This window comes from Pleurodeles waltl, chromosome 1_2, assembly GCF_031143425.1.
Source record: "Pleurodeles waltl isolate 20211129_DDA chromosome 1_2, aPleWal1.hap1.20221129, whole genome shotgun sequence".
NCBI classification, from domain to species: domain Eukaryota; kingdom Metazoa; phylum Chordata; class Amphibia; order Caudata; family Salamandridae; genus Pleurodeles; species Pleurodeles waltl.
In genome coordinates, this window is record NC_090437.1 from 14,288,262 (window position 1) to 14,308,862 (window position 20,601).

The window sequence follows — 20,601 nt, forward strand, 5'->3', positions numbered from 1 at the left end:
CAAGACCCTATTGTTAACTCTCCTGGGTGCTGTTGACATGTCTCCCCAGGAGGGCAGAAGACTTTGCTGTAGCCAGCCTCAGCAAAGGACCACTGGGAAACTGGACAACAGAGTGGCAATTTTTTAAGAGTTGCACGTGACAGCCAGTTACATTAATTTCAGCTTGGGCACCAAATTGGGCTTAATGTAACAAGTTCTTTGATACTTTTAAGTACCAACTTTGGCAGTCCCATTCAGAAGTTAGCACAGCTGAGGTGTCATGGTGTAACTCTGTACAGGTCAATGGGGCTACCAGTCACTCTCACAGTAAAAACAACAAATGTTTTTACTGCCAGAACATGTTGAACACATATTCTACTTTTTATTATGCTGCACACTGCCTAAGGACTTGATAGGCCTGCTGTAGGAATGAATTACACACATTACCCATATCAAAAAGGGAGTTTGGGCTTTGCCATTAAAATGGCAATGTCAAGTTAGCAGTTTTGAACTGTCTTTCCAGTCTGCAGTGGCAAACTGGGAGTGGCGTTTTACGTTTTCCTACTCAGGGTGGCACAACAAGTGATTCAATCCCTGAGTGGACAATCTAATTTACAAGCCTTGGTACCATATACTAGGGATTTAGAGGTAAGTTAGCTTACGACAATTGGGTGTACGCCAATCAAGCATACACATTTAAGGGTCAAGGCACTAAGATCTGTTTCCAGCAGTTTATCAGGAATATGCTAATTATGAACCTGGTTCAATTCAGTGGGCCTCAACCTCTTCAAACAGAGCATTCAGACTGTTTGCCCTCAATATTTTCATAATCCAGAAAAAAACGGAGGCTCTCTCTTATCACATCTTGCTTTGATCTGCTGTTGGTTGTCCCTCGTTCTCCATTGGCCTCGCTCTGCCACAAAACGGTGGCTGCCATCTTTAGTCCCTGGGTATTATAGTGTTGCAAATTTGTAGACAACTCAACCAACCCATCAGGTTTTTTTTTTATTGTGGAAGTCAGATGCTCCAAAGGTTCCCCAGCCTTAAACTCAGACTGGTGTCTGCCACATGAGTAGGGGATTGTAGACATGCAAGGAAAGCCTTGGTAGCTCACTTCCACGTTCTTCCATGCCAAGCCATATTTACAGATCAGTTAGACAAAGCATCTATTCACCTGGGAAATTACTGCCAATATTAAGTACAAAATTTAAAGAACATCTAGGCGTCAGACATCAAAATACAGGAGTATAATTGAACAAAACATCTACAGTCCAAAAGATTCACAACCACAAACTAGCAAAATACAAGAGCAGTACTCCTCACCTAACACATGCACACTGCCATTGTAGATTGTGTGTGTTGATGGGGATGCCATGCCCACAAAATACTGCCTGTGGCATAGGTAAGTCACCCCTCTAGCAGGCCTTACAGCCCTAAGGCAGGGTGCACTATACCACAGGTGAGGGGCATAGCTGCATGAGCAATATGCACTTACAGTGTCTAAGTCTATTCTTAGACATTTTAAGTACAGTGTGGCCATAATAAGTATATGGTCTGGGAGTTTGTCAAAAATGAACGCCACAGCTCCATAATTGCTACACTGAATACTAGGACGTTTGGTATCAAACTTCTCAGAATAATAAACCCACACTGATGCCAGCAACCCCGCCAGCTACACGTTGCTCTTCGCTGATGACGGCCAAATAGCCAGAAACACGTGTCCGAAGATACGGCACTTGCAGCACCAACATATGGTGAAAAACTTTCAAAACTCTATTCAAATTCGTGCTAATGACTGCATTTACCATGATGCCTTGGGGTCACAAATGCTGGAATGGAAGACAGGGTGCTCCCCATTTTGACTGTTGTAATTAAGGCTCCCGTGAGCCTCTGAGCTGACGAGCTCGGGTGAAGCACCTGTGCGCCTTCTTGAGTGCTACTTAAACCTGTGAATACTTACAAGGCGGCATTCCAAGCAACCCCGCCAGCTACACGTTGCTCTTTGCATATAATAGATGTATTGTGTCATTTACGTCCATGGTCCTGTCAGAGCATACAGTAGATGTATGCAAGTGAGTGTTTCTAAGTCTGAAAGAGTAGGCAGCAGAGGGTGAACATGTAGTGCTAGTCCTGTTGCTAGATTCACAAGATGCCCTACTGTTTTGGGTTAAGTGTGAGTTGAAAGAGATGCGCTGCTAAATTCACAAGATGCCCTGTTGTTTTAGCATAAGTTTGGGTTAAAAGAGACCAGTTGCTGAATCCACAAGATGCTTTGTCGTTTTGGGATGAGTGTGGGTTGAAAGAGACCATTTCACTCTGTGGGCTCCTTTGAACTAGGGATATTGCCTCCTGTATCTCCGGGGCGGCTCAAGTAGGTCTCTCATTGTCCTCTCCCGGTCGCTTCAGGTCCAGGACCAAGGTGTCCCAAAAGAAAGCTTTCAGCTGTTTTCTCAAGCCAGGCTTCTCTTCCCTATGAAGGGCTTTGCTCTCTGCTTCTAACCAGTGAAGCGTGTCTGACTTCCATGCAGCCACAGTTGGGGACCTGCCAATTTCCAGTGCCTCTTGATTCTGTGTTTGGCCAGTAGCAGCTGGAGGCCAGTGAACCTTGTAGCTACTTTCGTCGTAAAGAACTGGGTTTGTGGGCCTAGTAGACAAGCTTTCACTGTTGTTAGTTGCAGTCTACCTGTGACCGATGCAATCATGGTCTGTACAAGGTCCCAGTAGTCCTGACTGACTGGGCAGCTCCACAGAATGTGGTAGAGGTCTGCAGGGGAGTAAGTACTGACATCTACCACAAACCGAGCAGGACCCTAGGTACAGTTTGCAGGTTTTTTGAGGTGTAAGGTATGCCTTAAAGAGTATATCCAGCTGAATAAATCTGAATAGGGCATTTCTGGAAACATTCCATGGGTATTCAAACGTTTTTCTGCCATTCCTTATCATAAATCACTCTACCAACAATATCGTCCCAGGAATCCCTAAGGGGCTGCAAGGGTATGTAGTTTTGTTCATGGATTGTCCTATCATTTGTTTACTGCCTTGCTTTATGGTATGCATGGTTTGTAACAGTGTATCTGTGGTTGTGTGTGGGGGGGGGGGAGGGTGCAAGGGGGAGAGTGGTTGTGACTCCACAACTGTCAGAGTATTCCCTAAACTCCATTGTATGTTTCAAGCAATGTTAGCAATTCGAGGAGAGTCCCTCCAGATAAAGATCCCCAAGAGTGTGGAAGCATGCCTCTTCCCCTCGCCTCAAATTCATTAAATTAATCCCTGTCTTGAGCCTCAGTATAAATCGTAGGAGGCTGATACATGTCTCCCTGTCAGTGCTCTTGCTATTGGAGCCTTATTAAAGGAGTGTTATCCATCCGAATAGTGGATGGGGTAGTCCAAATGTATTAAGTGCCTTGAAAAGATATGCACTCTTAAGGGTGCTGAATGCCTGTTCTAGGTCAAATGAGAAACATGCCAAGTTGGGTCATACTGTCAGAGCTTTATCAAAGATATGACAGAGTCTCCTAAAGTTCAGGGATGTGTTTCGACCTGGGATGAAGCTGTTTGGGTTCATATGACTTAGAGTAGGTAGAACTGGTAGAATATGGTTAGCCTGGACTTGCTGAGAATCTTATAATCTGTATTTAGGATATAAATCCTAAATACAGACTATAGCATCGCTGTAACAATGGTATTAGTGGGCTTTGCAAAGAACCGTATGAGGTACAAACCTATAGAGAAAAGAGAAAACTAACATATTTAAAGAATTTAGCAATACTTCAAAAGTCTCCAAATGACGGTCAAAAAGAGACGTAAGAAATTAAGGCCCTCATTACAGGTCTGGCGGTCGGACTGTCGGACTCCAGGCGGTTGGACTTTCACATTATGACCCTGGCGGTTGGACTGTCATCCCACCCAGGAACATGGTTCCTGATGGGCTGACAGTAGTCTGACTCTTGCTCAGAAACTGGAGTGCAGAGTTCAGCACCTCTATGCGGGGCACTAGTCCGCTTTTTGACAGCCTCATCATGGTAGTTCATCTCCCATGAAAAGGCTAGTGGAAGGGCTGAGCTGGGGGCCACAGAGGGTCAGCCCCCACCCCCGTCCAGCACCCTCAGAATGCGCACTCTGCTTTGCGCATTCTGAGGATGCTGTTGTGCTACGATATTGGCCTCAGGCCAATACCGTAGCACTGTTCCTAATAGGTTTGGGGGAAGGCAGCCAGTATGACAGCTGCCTCTTCCCCAAGTCTTTGGCGTCAGAGTGTTCCAACCACCAAAGTCGTAATGAGGCCCTAAGCATTATAATTTTCCTCAAGAAAAGAAGAGGGTTTTGAGTTTGTATGTGGATTGGCAGAGAGTTACAAAAGTTAGAAGCAGCACCCTGAATTTAAGCTAAGCCTTTAACAGCAAGCTATTGCTCCCAAGACCATATATGTATAGAAATGTATGCATATCACCACTCCTTTTCATGAAATATCTAGGGCACTCTTCTTCCACCAATATTTACATAAATGATCTATTATATTCTACAACACTCCCAGCTACTATCCTCCAACATTACATTTGCGTAAAAAAATTAAATGTGTCTGAAATAGAGAAGCAAAGCTTATCAAAACCTGTTCTTAGGCACTGAGCATTACAACCAGAGTGCTGCTGCCAAAAAACAGATGTGTGAGGATAAGATTGGAACAATATCCAGAAAGCTGTCATGAATATGTTAAATTTGTGTTTTTGTAGAGAAGACTTACTAACAGAAAACGCACTGCTGTCAAAATCAGTATATTAATATATGTTCATCTAAACTAATGTTTAGTCAATCTTTTTTTATGTAATTGCATGCAGCATGTTAACAAGCAATATGTTTACATTTATTTGTGAACTATAGTCAACCTGTTATGACTGTAAACCTCATGTATAGTCCCACTGTTCACAAGCAGAAACAGGGAGAACCACTCAATAATTATAGGCAAAAGCACAGTGTCATTTAAACATAAGCCAAAAACAGATATGACAGTAAATTGTTTACCCCACTGTAGATACGTTTTATCACATGTGGGGGCTGCAGGTGTCATGACCTAAGAATAATGGACATGAACAAGTGGTTGATGTGTTTACTTACTTGCAGATATGCTGGTTGTAGTGGAGGCACAATATCCTGCAGACCCTTTGCCCTAAATTTAACTGTTAAAGACAATTTCCAGAATCCAGTTAGGAAACAGACCTACTCAAAAGTGTTTACTACTTCTCTGTCATCTGCATTCAAAAGCTCAATTTATGTCTTGCACTGAGAGTCATGCAGTCAAAAGACAACGTTGCTTATGGTTGACTAGAATGTTTCTTATATACTGATTCAGTGCATATGAGTCCTTTGGTGTCTAAAAAAAGAGATAATACTCCAAAATCTGGTTAGAGGGGCTTATCACTTTTTTACACAAGTGTAGGGATCAGCTAGGCCTCTGTAAGTAGAGAGAGGTCTAGATGGGCAATAAATAGGGGAAGAGTGTTGCCTTAATCTTAGAAGAACCCCAGCAAAAAAGCACCAGGACCGACAAAAGTGATACATTCTATATATATTAACGCATAGCACAGAAACAGAGTAAATCTGCTTACCTGGTTGATAGCCAAAAGGATCTGACTAAATATGGTAGTCGTACATTTATCTATAACTCCTCAAAATTCAAATTGGGGGGGGGGGCATAGATATAAGAGCCACTGAAAATATGTGATTCTGTTTAAGTGATTTTTCTGCATAATTAAGGATTTAGCACACTTGTCAAATAGCTCACTATCTGCCACAAAATCTGAAGACTTTAACGAAAAAGGATTACACACATCAGAAGTTACTAAAAACATTTAGTTTCATTTATTGGCATTTGCAATGATTAATTGTGTACATTTTAGGAGACAATTGCTGTATTTAGACTTTAAAATGGCACTACAGAGGTGAAACCTATGACAATAGTGTATATTAATGTGTGTTAAAACAAAAATAGGCAAAATAATACTACAGCTGGAAATGGCACATTATACAGCACAGTTTGCTTAAATCACTGCATAACATGTTATGTATATATATATTTTCAACAAAAAGTACTTGCAGAGAGAACAAAGTATGAAAAGAAATGAAAAGAAGGTGTGGACAGATTTTCGAAACAGCAGTAAGAGGTGTGGTAAGAACGCTTCTTTAGTCAGCATCTAGAGTCTGCTATTATACTGTATAAAGATCAGCTGCCTTCTGTATGCAGTTTTGGTCTCCATTGTTGGATCTCTGACACAATATTGGAGCCAACAATATTGTGAACAAAAATACTGTGTCAAAAATATTGATTAAAAAATCTTGTTTTCCTATACTTATAATGGTAACTACAAAAATATTGAGAAAAATACTGTTTCACACAAATATCGTTAAAACATACAAAATATCATTTTTTAATATATAGTTTTAAATAGTAAATATTTTAATATATAACATTAATATAATGTAAACTAGATACATTTAAATATTTAAAACTGTCCCTAAACAAATACTTATATAAACAGACACATACATGTGGGTTTATATATATATATATATGTAACACTATTACAAATATAAATTTTTAGAGTATATTCAATTTTAAGTATTTGCACATATATATGTGTGTGTATATATATATGTGTGTGTGTATATATATATATATGTGTGTGTATATATATATATATATATATATATATATATATATATATATATTTATTTACTAGAGAAAAACTTAATTTTTCGGAGGAAATGAGTGAGCAAAATGATGAAGTAAGCAAGAAAAAATGATGAGACAACTTGTGGAAAGCCTCTAAGCGTGAACAGGGCAAGTGGTGGGAGGCCACCACTCTTCAAAAATATGTTGAAGTCGAGAATATTTATTCTACCGACCATATTTCATTCTGATCCGAAAAAGATTGAGGAATGGGCAAATAATAATCATCAATGTTCAATTGGCATGCTAAAAATACTTATCAAATATGCAAAAAAGGATGTGGAGAAAGCAGCAATAGAAATTGAGAAATGTACTTCACTATTACAAGAGAAATGCAGTGCGGAGGAATTTAAACGTGAGATGGAGAAGATTCAAGTTAGACTGGATAAATTGGAGGGTGACATCATGGCTAAAAAAACAACGTAAATTCCATTGCGATGAATGTGACTATGAAAAAGGACAGATCTTGACATTCGCACGCAAATATGAACACCAGAGCGATAACCCGGACAATAGGGGACTTCAACAATCGGCATGAAATACAGAGGGACCATCAATGGTACCATATGGCGCCTAGGAAAAGATTTTTGGGGAAATTGTTGAGAGTGAAACCAGTGAAAGTGATGTCTCTAATCATTCTGAGACTGAAAGCGTAAAATCCCAAATTTTAAAGGAGTTCAACCTACTGGCCAAAGGAAGAGTAAAGGCCCAATGAGGCAGAGGCGCCGTAGGTTTCAGAGCTCGCGGAAGAGGAGAAGTAAAATCAAGTGGATTACAACAAAAATACATAGAATACGCACCAGGGGTCAAACTGACATGAACCCATAGAAGGAACTGTGGTGAATTTATCCAATGTAATCTTGTCTAAGACACAAGAAAAAGTACTATCCCTGGATCTTTCATTTTGTCCAATAGCAATGTTTGATTACACTTTAAGCAGAATAGATCAGTCTCATTTTATTAGGAAATTAAAGCTTAAATATTGGTTTGCTACCAGGGCCTCTGGGGAACAACAAATGGGAACGGAGAAGGCAACTCCATCCCCGTTACAAATTGCGGATATTGAGACATTTCAAACAATGGGCCAATTAATGGGTGATAGTAAGTGGGAAAATGACCCCATAACAAGTTTGGAAATGGAATGATTCCAAACCAATCTAGATTGTGCAGTTACTAATAGATTTAAGTCTAGATCCACCTTTTATCCTCAAGTGAACTCTGCATTAATTGATGTATTTGAAAAATGTGTCATCAGTGAATTTAAGAGATTAAAAAGGAATAAGAATAGAAGATCTGGTTATCATAACTTAGATTCTTAACAACTACAGGCTATCCTTGAGTTGAATAATAATGTAGATATATTTATGAAACCCTCCGAAAAAAGGTAGTAATGTAGTAATCTGGCCTATATCCAAATACCTAGAGGAGGGTGAGAGGCAACTTAAGGACAGCAGACAATATGAAAAAACAAGTAAACAGCAATATTAGGAGGCCAATAAGAAATATGGTGAAAAATTAACCGATTGGGTAAATGATAAGATTATTGTGAAGGAGGAATTTATTTTTTAGATGTTCTTACCCAAAATTACCTGTACTATACTTGTTATCCAAACTACACAAAGATCCTAATAATCCACCTGGCAGACCAATTGTCTCTTCAAGAGGCAGTGTGTTGGAGAATACATCTAAATACATAGATTTTTTTCTTAGACCCTTTGTGGAAGCATTACCATCATATATTAAGGGCACACTGGATTTTCTAGAAAGGATTCATGAGGTACCCTGGGATGAGCAATTTTTTATTACTAACATTTGATGTTGAAGGCCTTTATACTTGCATTCCCCACGATTTAGGCATCTCTGCATGTAGACATTTCTTCAGAGCAAGATCACTTTCTTATTTACAGCACACTGAAATGTTATTATACATGATGCAAATATGTCTAACTAATAATTTATTTATATTTAATCATCAAGTGTATCGACTATTGCAAGGAACGGCAATGGGTACTTGCTTTGCTCCTAGTTATACAGGTCTCTATCTTGGCTGGTAGGAGGAGCAAGTCGTGTACAATATGCAGATGTTTGATGAGCATGTAACATTATGGGTACGTTATACTGATGACATTTTTTGCATTTGGAAAGGCAGTGAAGATCAGGCTGTAGAATTTGTGAAACAGTTAAATATAAATCAGATGAATTTGAAAGTAACTTTGACAGGTACATCATTCAGAGATTGAATTCTTGGATTTGAAATTACAAGTTAAAAAAACTAGACTAACTAGTATTTTGTTCCGCAAGAAAACAGCAGGGAACAGTCTTCTCCACGCTAATAGTTGCCATCCTAAAAATTTGATTCGTAGTATTCCTTATGGTGAACTTTTAAGGGCGAGAAGAAATTGCAGTGAGAATAGTGATTTCGCTGTAGAAATGCAGACGATGAGAAATAGATTTCTTGAGAGAGGATACTCTAGTGAATTATTTGATAGTACGTGTGAAAAAGTACTCTCATTAGATCGAGAAAAATTATTGATATCACAGAAATGTGCCAACTGGGATGATACACAAATAATTAGATTTATCACTACGTTCAATACTCAAGCGTGGGAAATTAAACACATTCTATTGAAATATTGGAACATCCTTACAAGTGACGAACATTTAGCAGACTCAATTGGACAACAACCTCAGGTGACTTTTAGAAGATGTGTATCCCTTAAAAGACCGTCTATGTAAAAGTTTAATTCAATCATCTTCGGGAATCAAAGAATCTACTGTTCAGGGTTTTTTTATATGTGGGAAATGCAAAGCCTGTAAGGGCAGCAATAGTTGTCGTACAATTAAGTTATCTAGGGATTCAAGCCCTTTTATTATCAAAAAGCACCTTAATGGCAATACTGAATATTGTGTCTATGCTGTTAGCTGCCCATGTAATAAATATTATATTGGCAGCACAATTCATAAAGCGAGAAAAAGAGTATTAGAACACATGAGAGCTATAACCAATGAAGATAAAAGATATCCGATGGCAAGACACTCTGCTGTGGTTCACCAGAAAAATAGGGATTTGTTGAAATTTTGTGTGTTAGACAATGTACCAGCTAATATAAGAGGTGGTAACAGAACTGGAATTGAGACAATTGGAATCCAAATTCATTATTAAATATTCCACCTGTGTCACATATGGATTCAATCAGGATGAGGAACTTTTTGTTCACCTCAGTTCTATTTAGACAGGGATGGCAACAATCTTATTGAGAACAAAACAAGGATAAGCATTCAATAATTGTTATATTGTTATTATTATTGTTTTCTTTAGGAAATGTATTTGTGTGTTTTTTTGTTATGGGTACAAAGAAATTGCTGATCTGTGTTGGAAATGCAAGGAGCTATTATATCCTGATCAGTACATTCTACACATTAGATGAGTATTATAGCATTACTCTTATATTGGTTTTAAAATATCTTGTAGAGTATGTAGTGTAAGAAATACATGTATGTATATATCAGTATTTAAGCTCCTTTCATATAATATTAAGATACATATACATGAATATATGAGTCTTTCGAAAAAATCTTTTATGAATATTGTTTAAATATGGCTGACACCTCTGCAGAAAGTACCTTGAAATTAATTTTGTTTCTTCACATGGATATATATTCCTTTTTTTGTGTTGATTTGTGTGTACTATAAGCATATATAATGCAAAATGGGTTTTGTTTTGTTGTGCGAGTATAAAGTTAATAGGTGATTAGTTATATGAAATAAGAGTCTTTGCGATAAGGCAATGTATTACAAGAACTCCATTACAAAATGGCTGCCACTTGTGTAACTAGTATCTAGAGTCCTTTGTTGATGTTGTTTGTTCTTTCCTTTGTTTAAATGTATGCACAATTGAGTATATTTTTTGACCTGTGATCAAGGAGTTGGTGCTCCGAAACGCGTCAGGATTTTTTTTCATTAATAAAACACGTTCTAGCTTGGAGTCAAGGCCGTTGTGTTTCTTCTAGGGATTTTGTCCCTGTGAGGCTTAGATAAAGTTTGACGGATATATATATATATATATATATATATATATATGTGTGTGTGTATATATAAATATATTCCAAAACAATACTTCACGCAGATAAAAGGTGTGTGTGGTTTGTTACTAATTAACCAATGGGAGAATAACAGTCTTTTGAAAAGTGAGCGGGAACTGATCTGTGTGCACGCCATCACCATTGAGAAGGGCAGCTTCTTCCGAAACGCGTATGGTGAAAGAAATAATTGAACTGCTAGACTGCTGTGAGTGCTATATATATATATATATATATATATATACATACACATACATACATACATGTAACCTAGTGGCGGTCCTCACTAGGTAGCTATAGTTAGCCCCATGTTTGCCTATATCTTTGGCACCATTTGATGAAATTTTCTAAGAAAAAAGAAAAAAAAAGTGTTGTGTTGATTCCTGTTACCACTGGACAGAATTACACCAAATTTGGCACAAAGGTACAGAGATTGTGCTTTCGCTTATTTGGTGTAAATCTGTTCAGTAGTTTTTGAGAAATTTTGGAAATCCAAATTTGTATCTCTCTGGTTGCGAAGTATTCACACAAAAAGACAAGCTTGTGCAGGAAAATACACAGCTGTGATTGGCCGCCAACACTTCAACCAGGAGGTGCTGGCAGTTATCTTGGGACTCGGCTTGAGCCGAGTCCCATTAAAAAAAGACATGGGGCCAGGGTAAGGACACCCTTAGCTCAGGTGGTGGGGTCCCATATGAACCCACAATGCAAAAAAACTTTTTCTGACATCGTACAGACCGTTTTGCAGTGAAATTGCGATATTCGCAAATTTGTGGCAAAAAAAAAAAGGCTCCCACGCTTGTTTTTTAATAAGCCCCCGAGTGGGTCCCAGGGGGCATTCCTAATTTTGAATGTGGGGACCACCACCTCCCTGGGGCTTCAACTTATTGACTTGCGGCATGGAGGGCACCCAGACCCCCCACAGCCCCAAGGACCACCACCTCCCCGGGGCATTTGAAATACTGATACACGCACTCTCACACCCGGAGACTCTCACAGCCACTCCCACCACCAGATACACCCTCTTACAACTATTCTCACACCCAGAGAGATATGCTGCAGCCGACTCCCGCCGTGTACGGCCAAAGGGTCATGTGCAGAGTAGGGTTGAGTGGTTAAGGGGGTTGGCCGCAGAGACAGGCTGCAGGCCAGGCCTTGAGGGCAACCCCTGCTGCGCATGGGCAAAGGCCGTGCACGGTTGGGTGCTTATGGGGGTTAGCTGCAGGCCCTGTGGCTGGCCGCCTCTGTGCATGGCCATAGGCCGTGCACGGCGGTGGTTGGATTAACATACAGTAATGAAAATGATGCACTAAACTCTGTCACTTTGCAGTGACAGATAGAGGAGATGCACTCACGTTGCAGTTGTCCTTCTGTGTTTTATTGTCATTCTCACAAACAACAGTCACCCAACTCGTTTCGATCCTCCTTAGACCTTGATCACAGGTACAAATCAAGCCCTTCTTTTGTTTTTGCCTTTATGGTAACCACTTATATATCTGTATTTCTCCATTTGATTGTCACCATTTACAATGAATGCTGGGCTTGGAAGTTGACAATCCCTTTTTCCATCCCTCTAATGAGGGATACTTTTCACTACATTTCTATCACGCATTCCTTTTCAAAAGAGGTCATTCTGATCAATACAATTTTAAGGCATTCCATTGTATACCAATTTTTGGCCCTTCCATGGGCCAGTGCTCTCAACTGCTCCTTGCTTGGTGCCAATAAACCATTAACTACTGCCACAAACATTCCAAGCTGCCTGCCTTTCAATGCAGACAGAACCCACTAACCTCTACGTCCATTTGGAGGCAGCAGCCATCACCAAAACTTTAACATCACAAAATGATGGTTCCCTGTGAGCGTTATAGTACACTTAGCTGTGGTGGTGCAAACTCCTGTGCCAGGACCACGGCACTTAAACATGCCGCAAACTCTGCCACTTTGCAGGGACATATAGGGAAGATGCACTCATGTTGCAGTAGTCCTTCAGTATTTTATTGTCATTCTCACGAACAACAGTAACCCAAAGCGTTTCGGTTCTCCTTGCCTTTATGGTAACCACTTACATATCTGTATTTACTCGAGGTAACTAACTATAACTGGTGAATTTCTATGGTTTTGTATGTTTAAAATGTGAGCCCAACTATAAGGACCCTGTTACCTTTTTTTTTTTTTTTGTGAAATATATATATATATATATCAAAAATATTATCAAATCAGTTGCAAAACATTAAATAAATTATCAAATCAAATATAAACAACAAAAATCCAAATAAGAAATTTACTATTTATATACACACACACACAATAACAATATTAAGAAAAGTATTGAAGTTAGGGAATAATAGACATACTATTTTCACTCCAGTTTATGCAATAGTAGTAAAAGCGTATACCTTCAAAGAGGTTAACTTTACTATACTCACTCCAGTCTGTGCAACAGTAGGGAAAGCACTGGATTTAAAAAAGAATCAATTTACTATTCCCACCCAAGTCTGTACAACAATAGGGAAAGCATTGGATTTCAGAAGGATTAAACTTACTATTTCCACTCAATAATAGTTGGGAAAGCATTGGACTTTGGACGGGTAAAATGTACTATTCCCACTCAAGTCTGAGCAACAGTAGGGAAAGCGTTAGATTTTGGAGGAAGAAAATTTACTATTCCCACTCCAGTCTGAGCAATAGTAGGGAAAGCATTGGTCTTTGAAAGGGTAATATTTACTATTCTCGCTCCAGTACAGCATTAGGGAAAGTACTTCACTTTACACACAACAAATTCTAATTACCCTATTAATTTACAATAAACATAAAACACCTAATAGGAATATTATTAATTAACCGAAAAAATATATACATAAACATAAAAAAACAATTTACATGCTTATTAAACAATTTAATTATCAATGGAAAAAAGATTACTTAATTACTTTCCCACACTATACCCCAGCAAACCTAGCAGCCCATACTTAAAATATAACAAAAATAAATGTTAACACATTAACATATTAAGATTCAATTACAAAAACATGAATAACTTAATAATTAAGCATCAAATAATTTTTACGTAAATAACTTTCCACTTTATGCCCCTACAAACCCAGCAGCCTAATATGTAACTTAAGAAATATATGTGTGTAATTTGCATGATTAATAATCTAAATAATAAATTATTACATAATTAACTTTATACCCTCCACCCTAAAAACTCAGCAGCTCACGCCTAATTTATCACTTAAAAAATATAATTACACAATTTACATAATCAACTACTTAATAAAACATTCATTGTTAATTATTACTTAACTCCTCACACTATACAGGGAGTGCAGAATTATTAGGCAAATGAGTATTTTGACCACATCATCCTCTTTATGCATGTTGTCTTACTCCAAGCTGTATAGGCTCGAAAGCCTACTACCAATTAAGCATATTAGGTGATGTGCATCTCTGTAATGAGAAGGGGTGTGGTCTAATGACATCAACACCCTATATCAGGTGTGCATAATTATTAGGCAACTTCCTTTCCTTTGGCAAAATGGGTCAAAAGAAGGACTTGACAGGCTCAGAAAAGTAAAAAATAGTGAGATATCTTGCAGAGGGATGCAGCACTCTTAAAATTGCAAAGCTTCTGAAGCGTGATCATCGAACAATCAAGTGTTTCATTCAAAATAGTCAACAGGGTCGCAAGAAGCGTGTGGAAAAACCAAGGCGCAAAATAACTGCCCATGAACTGAGAAAAGTCAAGCGTGCAGCTGCCACGATGCCACTTGCCACCAGTTTGGCCATATTTCAGAGCTGCAACATCACTGGAGTGCCCAAAAGCACAAGGTGTGCAATACTCAGAGACATGGCCAAGGTAAGAAAGGCTGAAAGACGACCACCACTGAACAAGACACACAAGCTGAAACGTCAAGACTGGGCCAAGAAATATCTCAAGACTGATTTTTCTAAGGTTTTATGGACTGATGAAATGAGAGTGAGTCTTGATGGGCCAGATGGATGGGCCGGTGGCTGGATTGGTAAAGGGCAGAGAGCTCCAGTCCGACTCAGACGCCAGCAAGGTGGAGGTGGAGTACTGGTTTGGGCTGGTATCATCAAAGATGAGCTTGTGGGGCCTTTTCGGGTTGAGGATGGAGTCAAGCTCAACTCCCAGTCCTACTGCCAGTTCCTGGAAGACACCTTCTTCAAGCAGTGGTACAGGAAGAAGTCTGCATCCTTCAAGAAAAACATGATTTTCATGCAGGACAATGCTCCATCACACGCGTCCAAGTACTCCACAGCGTGGCTGGCAAGAAAGGGTATAAAAGATGGAAATCTAAAGACATGGCCTCCTTGTTCACCTGATCTGAACCCCATTGAGAACCTGTGGTCCATCATCAAATGTGAGATTTACAAGGAGGGAAAACAGTACACCTCTCTGAACAGTGTCTGGGAGGCTGTGGTTGCTGCTGCACGCAATGTTGATGGTGAACAGATCAAAAGACTGACAGAATCCATGGATGGCAGGCTTTTGAGTGTCCTTGCAAAGAAAGGTGGCTATATTGGTCACTGATTTGTTTTTGTTTTGTTTTTGAATGTCAGAAATGTATATTTGTGAATGTTGAGATGTTATATTGGTTTCACTGGTAATAATAAATAATTGAAATGGGTATATATTTTTTTTTGTTAAGTTGCCTAATAATTATGCACAGTAATAGTCACCTGCACACACAGATATCCCCCTAACATAGCTAAAACTAAAAACAAACTAGAAACTACTTCCAAAAATATTCAGCTTTGATATTAATGAGTTTCTTGGGTTCATTGAGAACATGGTTGTTGTTCAATAATAAAATTAATCCTCAAAAATACAACTTGCCTAATAATTCTGCACTCCCTGTACCCCTGCAAAACCAGCAACCCGCACATAACACATAACTTACAAATTATAATTATTACATAAATTACATAAAGAATAATCAATTAAATTAAGAATAATTCTTAACTCACCATCCTATACCCCTATAAACCCAGGAACCTGCACCTAATATTTAACTAGAAAAATATAATTACACTATGTTTATAATTAATAATCAATTAAATAATTATCATTACTTAACTTCCTGTCCTATACCCCTACAAACCCAGCAGCCTGCACCTAATATAGAACTTAAAAATATATAATTATAAACACAAATTACATTATTAATCAATTAAATAGGTAATAATGAATTAAAAATTACTTGTTAAATCTAATCAACTTCCCACCCTACACTCCAACAAACCTAGCAACCCTCTACAACACTATAAATTATCAATTACATAAAAAATATAAGTACAATCTGCACTTAAAAATATTGAACAATTATAAAAATAACACATAAAATTGATATATAAACTAAAACAGAAAGAACATTAAACAATTTTTTTCACAACTATATTATTGAAAACTATATTAATAACAAAATAATATTGAAAAAGTTATTACTTACCACAAAAAAGTCAATATTCGTGACAACATGATTTCTGCTCCACAATATTTTTGTACTGCACTATTTTTTTCTGGTATTTCTGTAACTTGATATTTACAAATCAATATTTTTTCTAAATGCCCTGCGGTTTCCAGCCAGTAAGATAACGTTAACATATTACAAAAGTAGTGTAAGCTAAGATATATGAAAACAGACCAAAAATAAAGTCACAGCCTTCTAGAAAAGAAACCAACAATTTACAGTGAGAGGATCAAATTCACAAATAATGTAATAAAGTAAAACCTGAGAAAATTCACAGACGACATGAAGCAACTCCAAGTAAACTCTATGCAAGCATTCTAAGCTATAAAGGCCAAGCTTGACGATGTGAACCCACCAGTGAAACTCTGAATGAAATTGTTTGATAAAGTTGTTAAATCTAATACATGCAGTGATGCATGCAGCTCCATTAATACCCTTTGTTAACCAAGACACAAGCCCTACATAATCTTTGCACCTGCTATGTAATAAAGTATTGAAGGTTAACAGGAAGGCACCAACAATGCTTGCAAAGCAGAATTAGGGTGTAAGTCACTGACCGATGTATAAAAACATACAAAATTATGGATATTTTGCACAGAAAAGCAGAAGGTATTTCCGACTCAAAGAAACACAAAACAAAATAAAACACCTAAAGCATTTCCTGATTGCCTGTAAAGCTCTTTTCACATAATATCAGGTAAGGTGATACCATGTTTCAAAAGGAATCAGATACATTTAAACAAGCAGAACTGGCAAAGCCAATAAGGTGCACCTTACGACTGCCACCACAGATCTACTGGCATTGACAGTGCTTTTTGTCAAAGCTGTTCAGCTAAACAATAAGAGGAAAAATCTTTTTTTTTTTTGCCAGTGGTGCATAGCACCAGCAGCAATTACTTTAAAAAAAGAAGAAAAAAAAGTACATTGACGCATATTATTGCGTCATGACACAAACAGCAGCCTTGCATGATGGCGTACAGGTATCACCACATATTCATTCAGAAAGATAAAGCCACTTTTTTCTTTTTGATTTACTATTCCAAGATGGCTGACTCCAACCTTGGTGCAGTAAATAATAATAAAAACAAGTGTGCAAAACTGCATTTTCAAAAGGGAGCAGCCAGGAAGCAAATTCAAAAACAACAGATGATGGACAGAATTCAGAACAAATCAAACATTGACCCCCAGTCACAGATCTGGGTTTAATCCATCAGTTTTTTTGCTTGCCATGCCATTCTAGTTTGGACCCAGCCATGTGCAAATCAGGCCTGACTAGGTTCCCCGTGGGAACAGTCTGGCCTGAACTGCCAGGCCAGGCCCTTCCTGGACCAGAAACAAGCATCCTGGGACTGGTTTCAGGGTATCACCCTTTATCAGCCAGGGTAGCCTGTATCTGGTGGCATAGCAAGCACAGGACCCATGTGTAATGACATTTGTGTTTTGACCACTGACTCCACGTTGCACTTACCCTAGCAGCACACCGTCACATTAGTAACCACCAACTTAATTTTGCCTATTGATTTTTTTTTTTTTTAGCATTAGCCACCGCCAAGTCAAAAGCTGTAAAAAATAATTCCATGCTCACGTTATACAATATGCTCTTGTTTTTATTCTGCTTGTTTTCGTGTTTTTCTCACCAAGGGTTTAGGCTGATAAGAATGCACTAGGACGGCAGGGAACGTTTTGTTTTAAAGGGGCACCTTGGGATTTTTTTCCAAGTCCCGACGTGTTCTTTTCAAAGCTGGCCTAAAGTAATCAGCATTTTTTGAATAATAAACTTCTGCAGTGAGAGGGAGTTTCTAGAATGTTCCTCTCTTGTCCGTTCAAAGTATAAGAGGCCGAGACCAGACGGACCGGGAGTGATTCAGAACTCCGACATGCTCAGGACGTTGAGGTGTGTCATCCTTCCCGTGAGGATAACTGATCTCTCTCCCTCTCCACGATCGATTCTAGGATCTGGCGATCTGATGCTGATAGGAGGGAGATGAAGCAGATGTGCCCTTGCCTCATGGTGATGCATTTTTTTAATTCATTATTTTCTGTGCCTTATTATATAGATACATATATTTGCTGTGTATATTGCAGTGGAGAATCATTTGTTTTCATTTCATTGCTGTGACCATTTTTAAACGTGTACTTTCAGCATGCTAATCTCCTTTACGAATCTTGCGAAGTGAATTAATAAATGTCTTCTTAAGACCAAGAAACGCATTCCAGAGATTTTTGTCAGTGCATGAGTGTTTCAGCTCGGTCATTAGTGAAGCAAAACACCACGTCTGGGCATACCCTTCCCACTTGGGGCAACAAATGAAAAAACAACAGATGATGGACCTCGAAACCGGTCCCCAGATGCTTCTTTTCGGTCCAGGGAGGACCTGGCCAGGCAGTTTGGACTGGACTGTTCCCAAGAGGAACAGGGTCATGACTGATTTGCACATGGTTGGGTCCAAACTGGGGTGGCATGGTGAGCAAAAGAATGATGGCTTAAACCAAGATCTGAGACTGGGGGTGAGTGTTTACAATGTTCAGCACTCTGTCCATCATCCTTCTGTATTGATAAAGTTGCCCTAAGTGGGAACGGTATGCCCGGACGTAGGTCCCATGCTCACTGTGCTAGTGGATTCAAGCTAACCTGGCTGATGAAGTGTGATACCTTGGAACCGGTCAAGGGAGGACCTGGCCTGGCAGTTTGGGCTGGACTGTTCCTATGGGAAACAGGGTCAAGACTGATTTGCATATGGCTGGGTCCAAACTGGGGTGGCATGGTGAGCAAAGAACAGTGGATTAAACCCAGATCTGTGACTGGGGGTGTTTGCACTGTTCAGCACTCCGTCCATCATCCTTTTGTGTTGCTAAGGCAGCAAACTGCAGCTGCTAGGTAAGCAAAAAAAAATAAAACAAGATGGAAGGGGAGCAATGGTAAAGGGGATGACAGTAAGCTTGCGTAGCAGCAAGTATAGCTGGGATCAGGGAGCAAGAGGGAGGGGGCAGGTCTTAAATTTCACAAAAATGAAGGGGAAGGAGAAAGCAACCAAAAAAAAAGATCAAAAAGCTAAACGGGACATGGGTGGGAGGATAGCACCAGAGCTTCAAGACACATAACATGGGAGGACAAGGATCTCAGCATCACACAGGGAGAGAGTAAGGGAACACATGAACTCCCATGAAGTGCTAAATGTGAACGTTGATATGTGCGGCAGTGATGCTATGATGTTTTGCTCCTTGCTGAAAGGGCAAAACACAATGAACTGCTCCCATTGCGGAGATGGTACTTTGCCCAAAAGATTCCCATTAGGGAGCATTTAACAATGAGGGGCAGTGGCAGAGCCTACATATGGAAGATCATTCTGCAGGCAAGACCAATGGTGTATACTGTGAAGTGCGAGGCCGCAGGTGTTCTACTGAAGCATCTAAACACAAAAAGAGAGTCGGGAAAGGAAGAGGACCGCCCCATACTGTCTCCCTAAAATTTAAATCACAAACACAAGGAGTATGGGGGTCACTTATAAAACGGGGCTGTTGAAGAAGAATTTACCTAGGGCTCTTTAATGTCAGACTATGAGTACCATATAACGTGCTGTGGGAATTTCGTGGTGGGGGGGGTTCCTTTACGGTTACGGACTAGGTTGTCTCACACACTATATAGTGTCATGCTTCATCATATGACCACCTAGCCCCATCCAGGTAGGACAGTGCCACCTGGGCGGACTCAACCTCACTGTTAAAAGAACGGGAGGGAGTGCGAAAATTCAGATTGTCTGGAAGTATTTGGGATCCAGCTACGCTAGGAAAAATATAAAAACACCTAGTCAGTCACCTGTGTAATAGTACACCTTTATTCGTGGTGACTGCTGGTGAGGTTAAGAACAGAGGATGGGACACCAGTGTGAGAACAATGACTCACTAGGTCACCTATCTAATAATTACTGGCCAACATGTTTCTGCCCGCTACAAAGAGCCCAGGAAGGTCTAGGGGCATTCTTCAGGGCCTAGGATCCCTAATTAGTCATGCATTATTATGACAAGAGAAAGACTACTCCACTAGGAGGAGTGAAAGTTACATATAAGTACAAGTAGTATAAGACCTACCTGTGGGGGAATGCCCTAAGGCAGCCTGAAGGAAACAAACAAGGAAATTACTTAGAAGTGACACAGCAAGCAAAAGGTCATGCAGAGTAAACGTGAGTAATAAGTGTCCAACAAGTTCCTTACCCTAATCCTGGGTGGCTACTTGCCTCAGGTCAAAGAAGGGGGAGTGTCCCCTTATAGTCACACACTGGAGAGGAGAATAAGGCAAAACACAACAGGAAACAACCTATG

The 20,601-nt window shown here is 39.4% G+C and overlaps 1 protein-coding gene across 3 annotated transcripts in view; it reads right to left on the reverse strand.

Moving 5' to 3' along the window:
• UBXN8 (UBX domain protein 8) overlaps positions 1-20,601 on the reverse strand; it is a 235,495-nt gene that overhangs the window by 165,436 nt on the left and 49,458 nt on the right. Inside the window, exon 2 of one of the 3 annotated variants that reach the window (XM_069235642.1) lies at positions 5,092-5,153. The exons of the other annotated variants lie outside the window; for them this stretch is intronic. Coding sequence (XP_069091743.1) covers position 5,092 — 1 coding nt within the window. The 5' untranslated portion in view covers positions 5,093-5,153. The remainder of the gene's footprint in view (positions 1-5,091; positions 5,154-20,601) is intronic. 3 annotated transcript variants of the gene reach the window in all.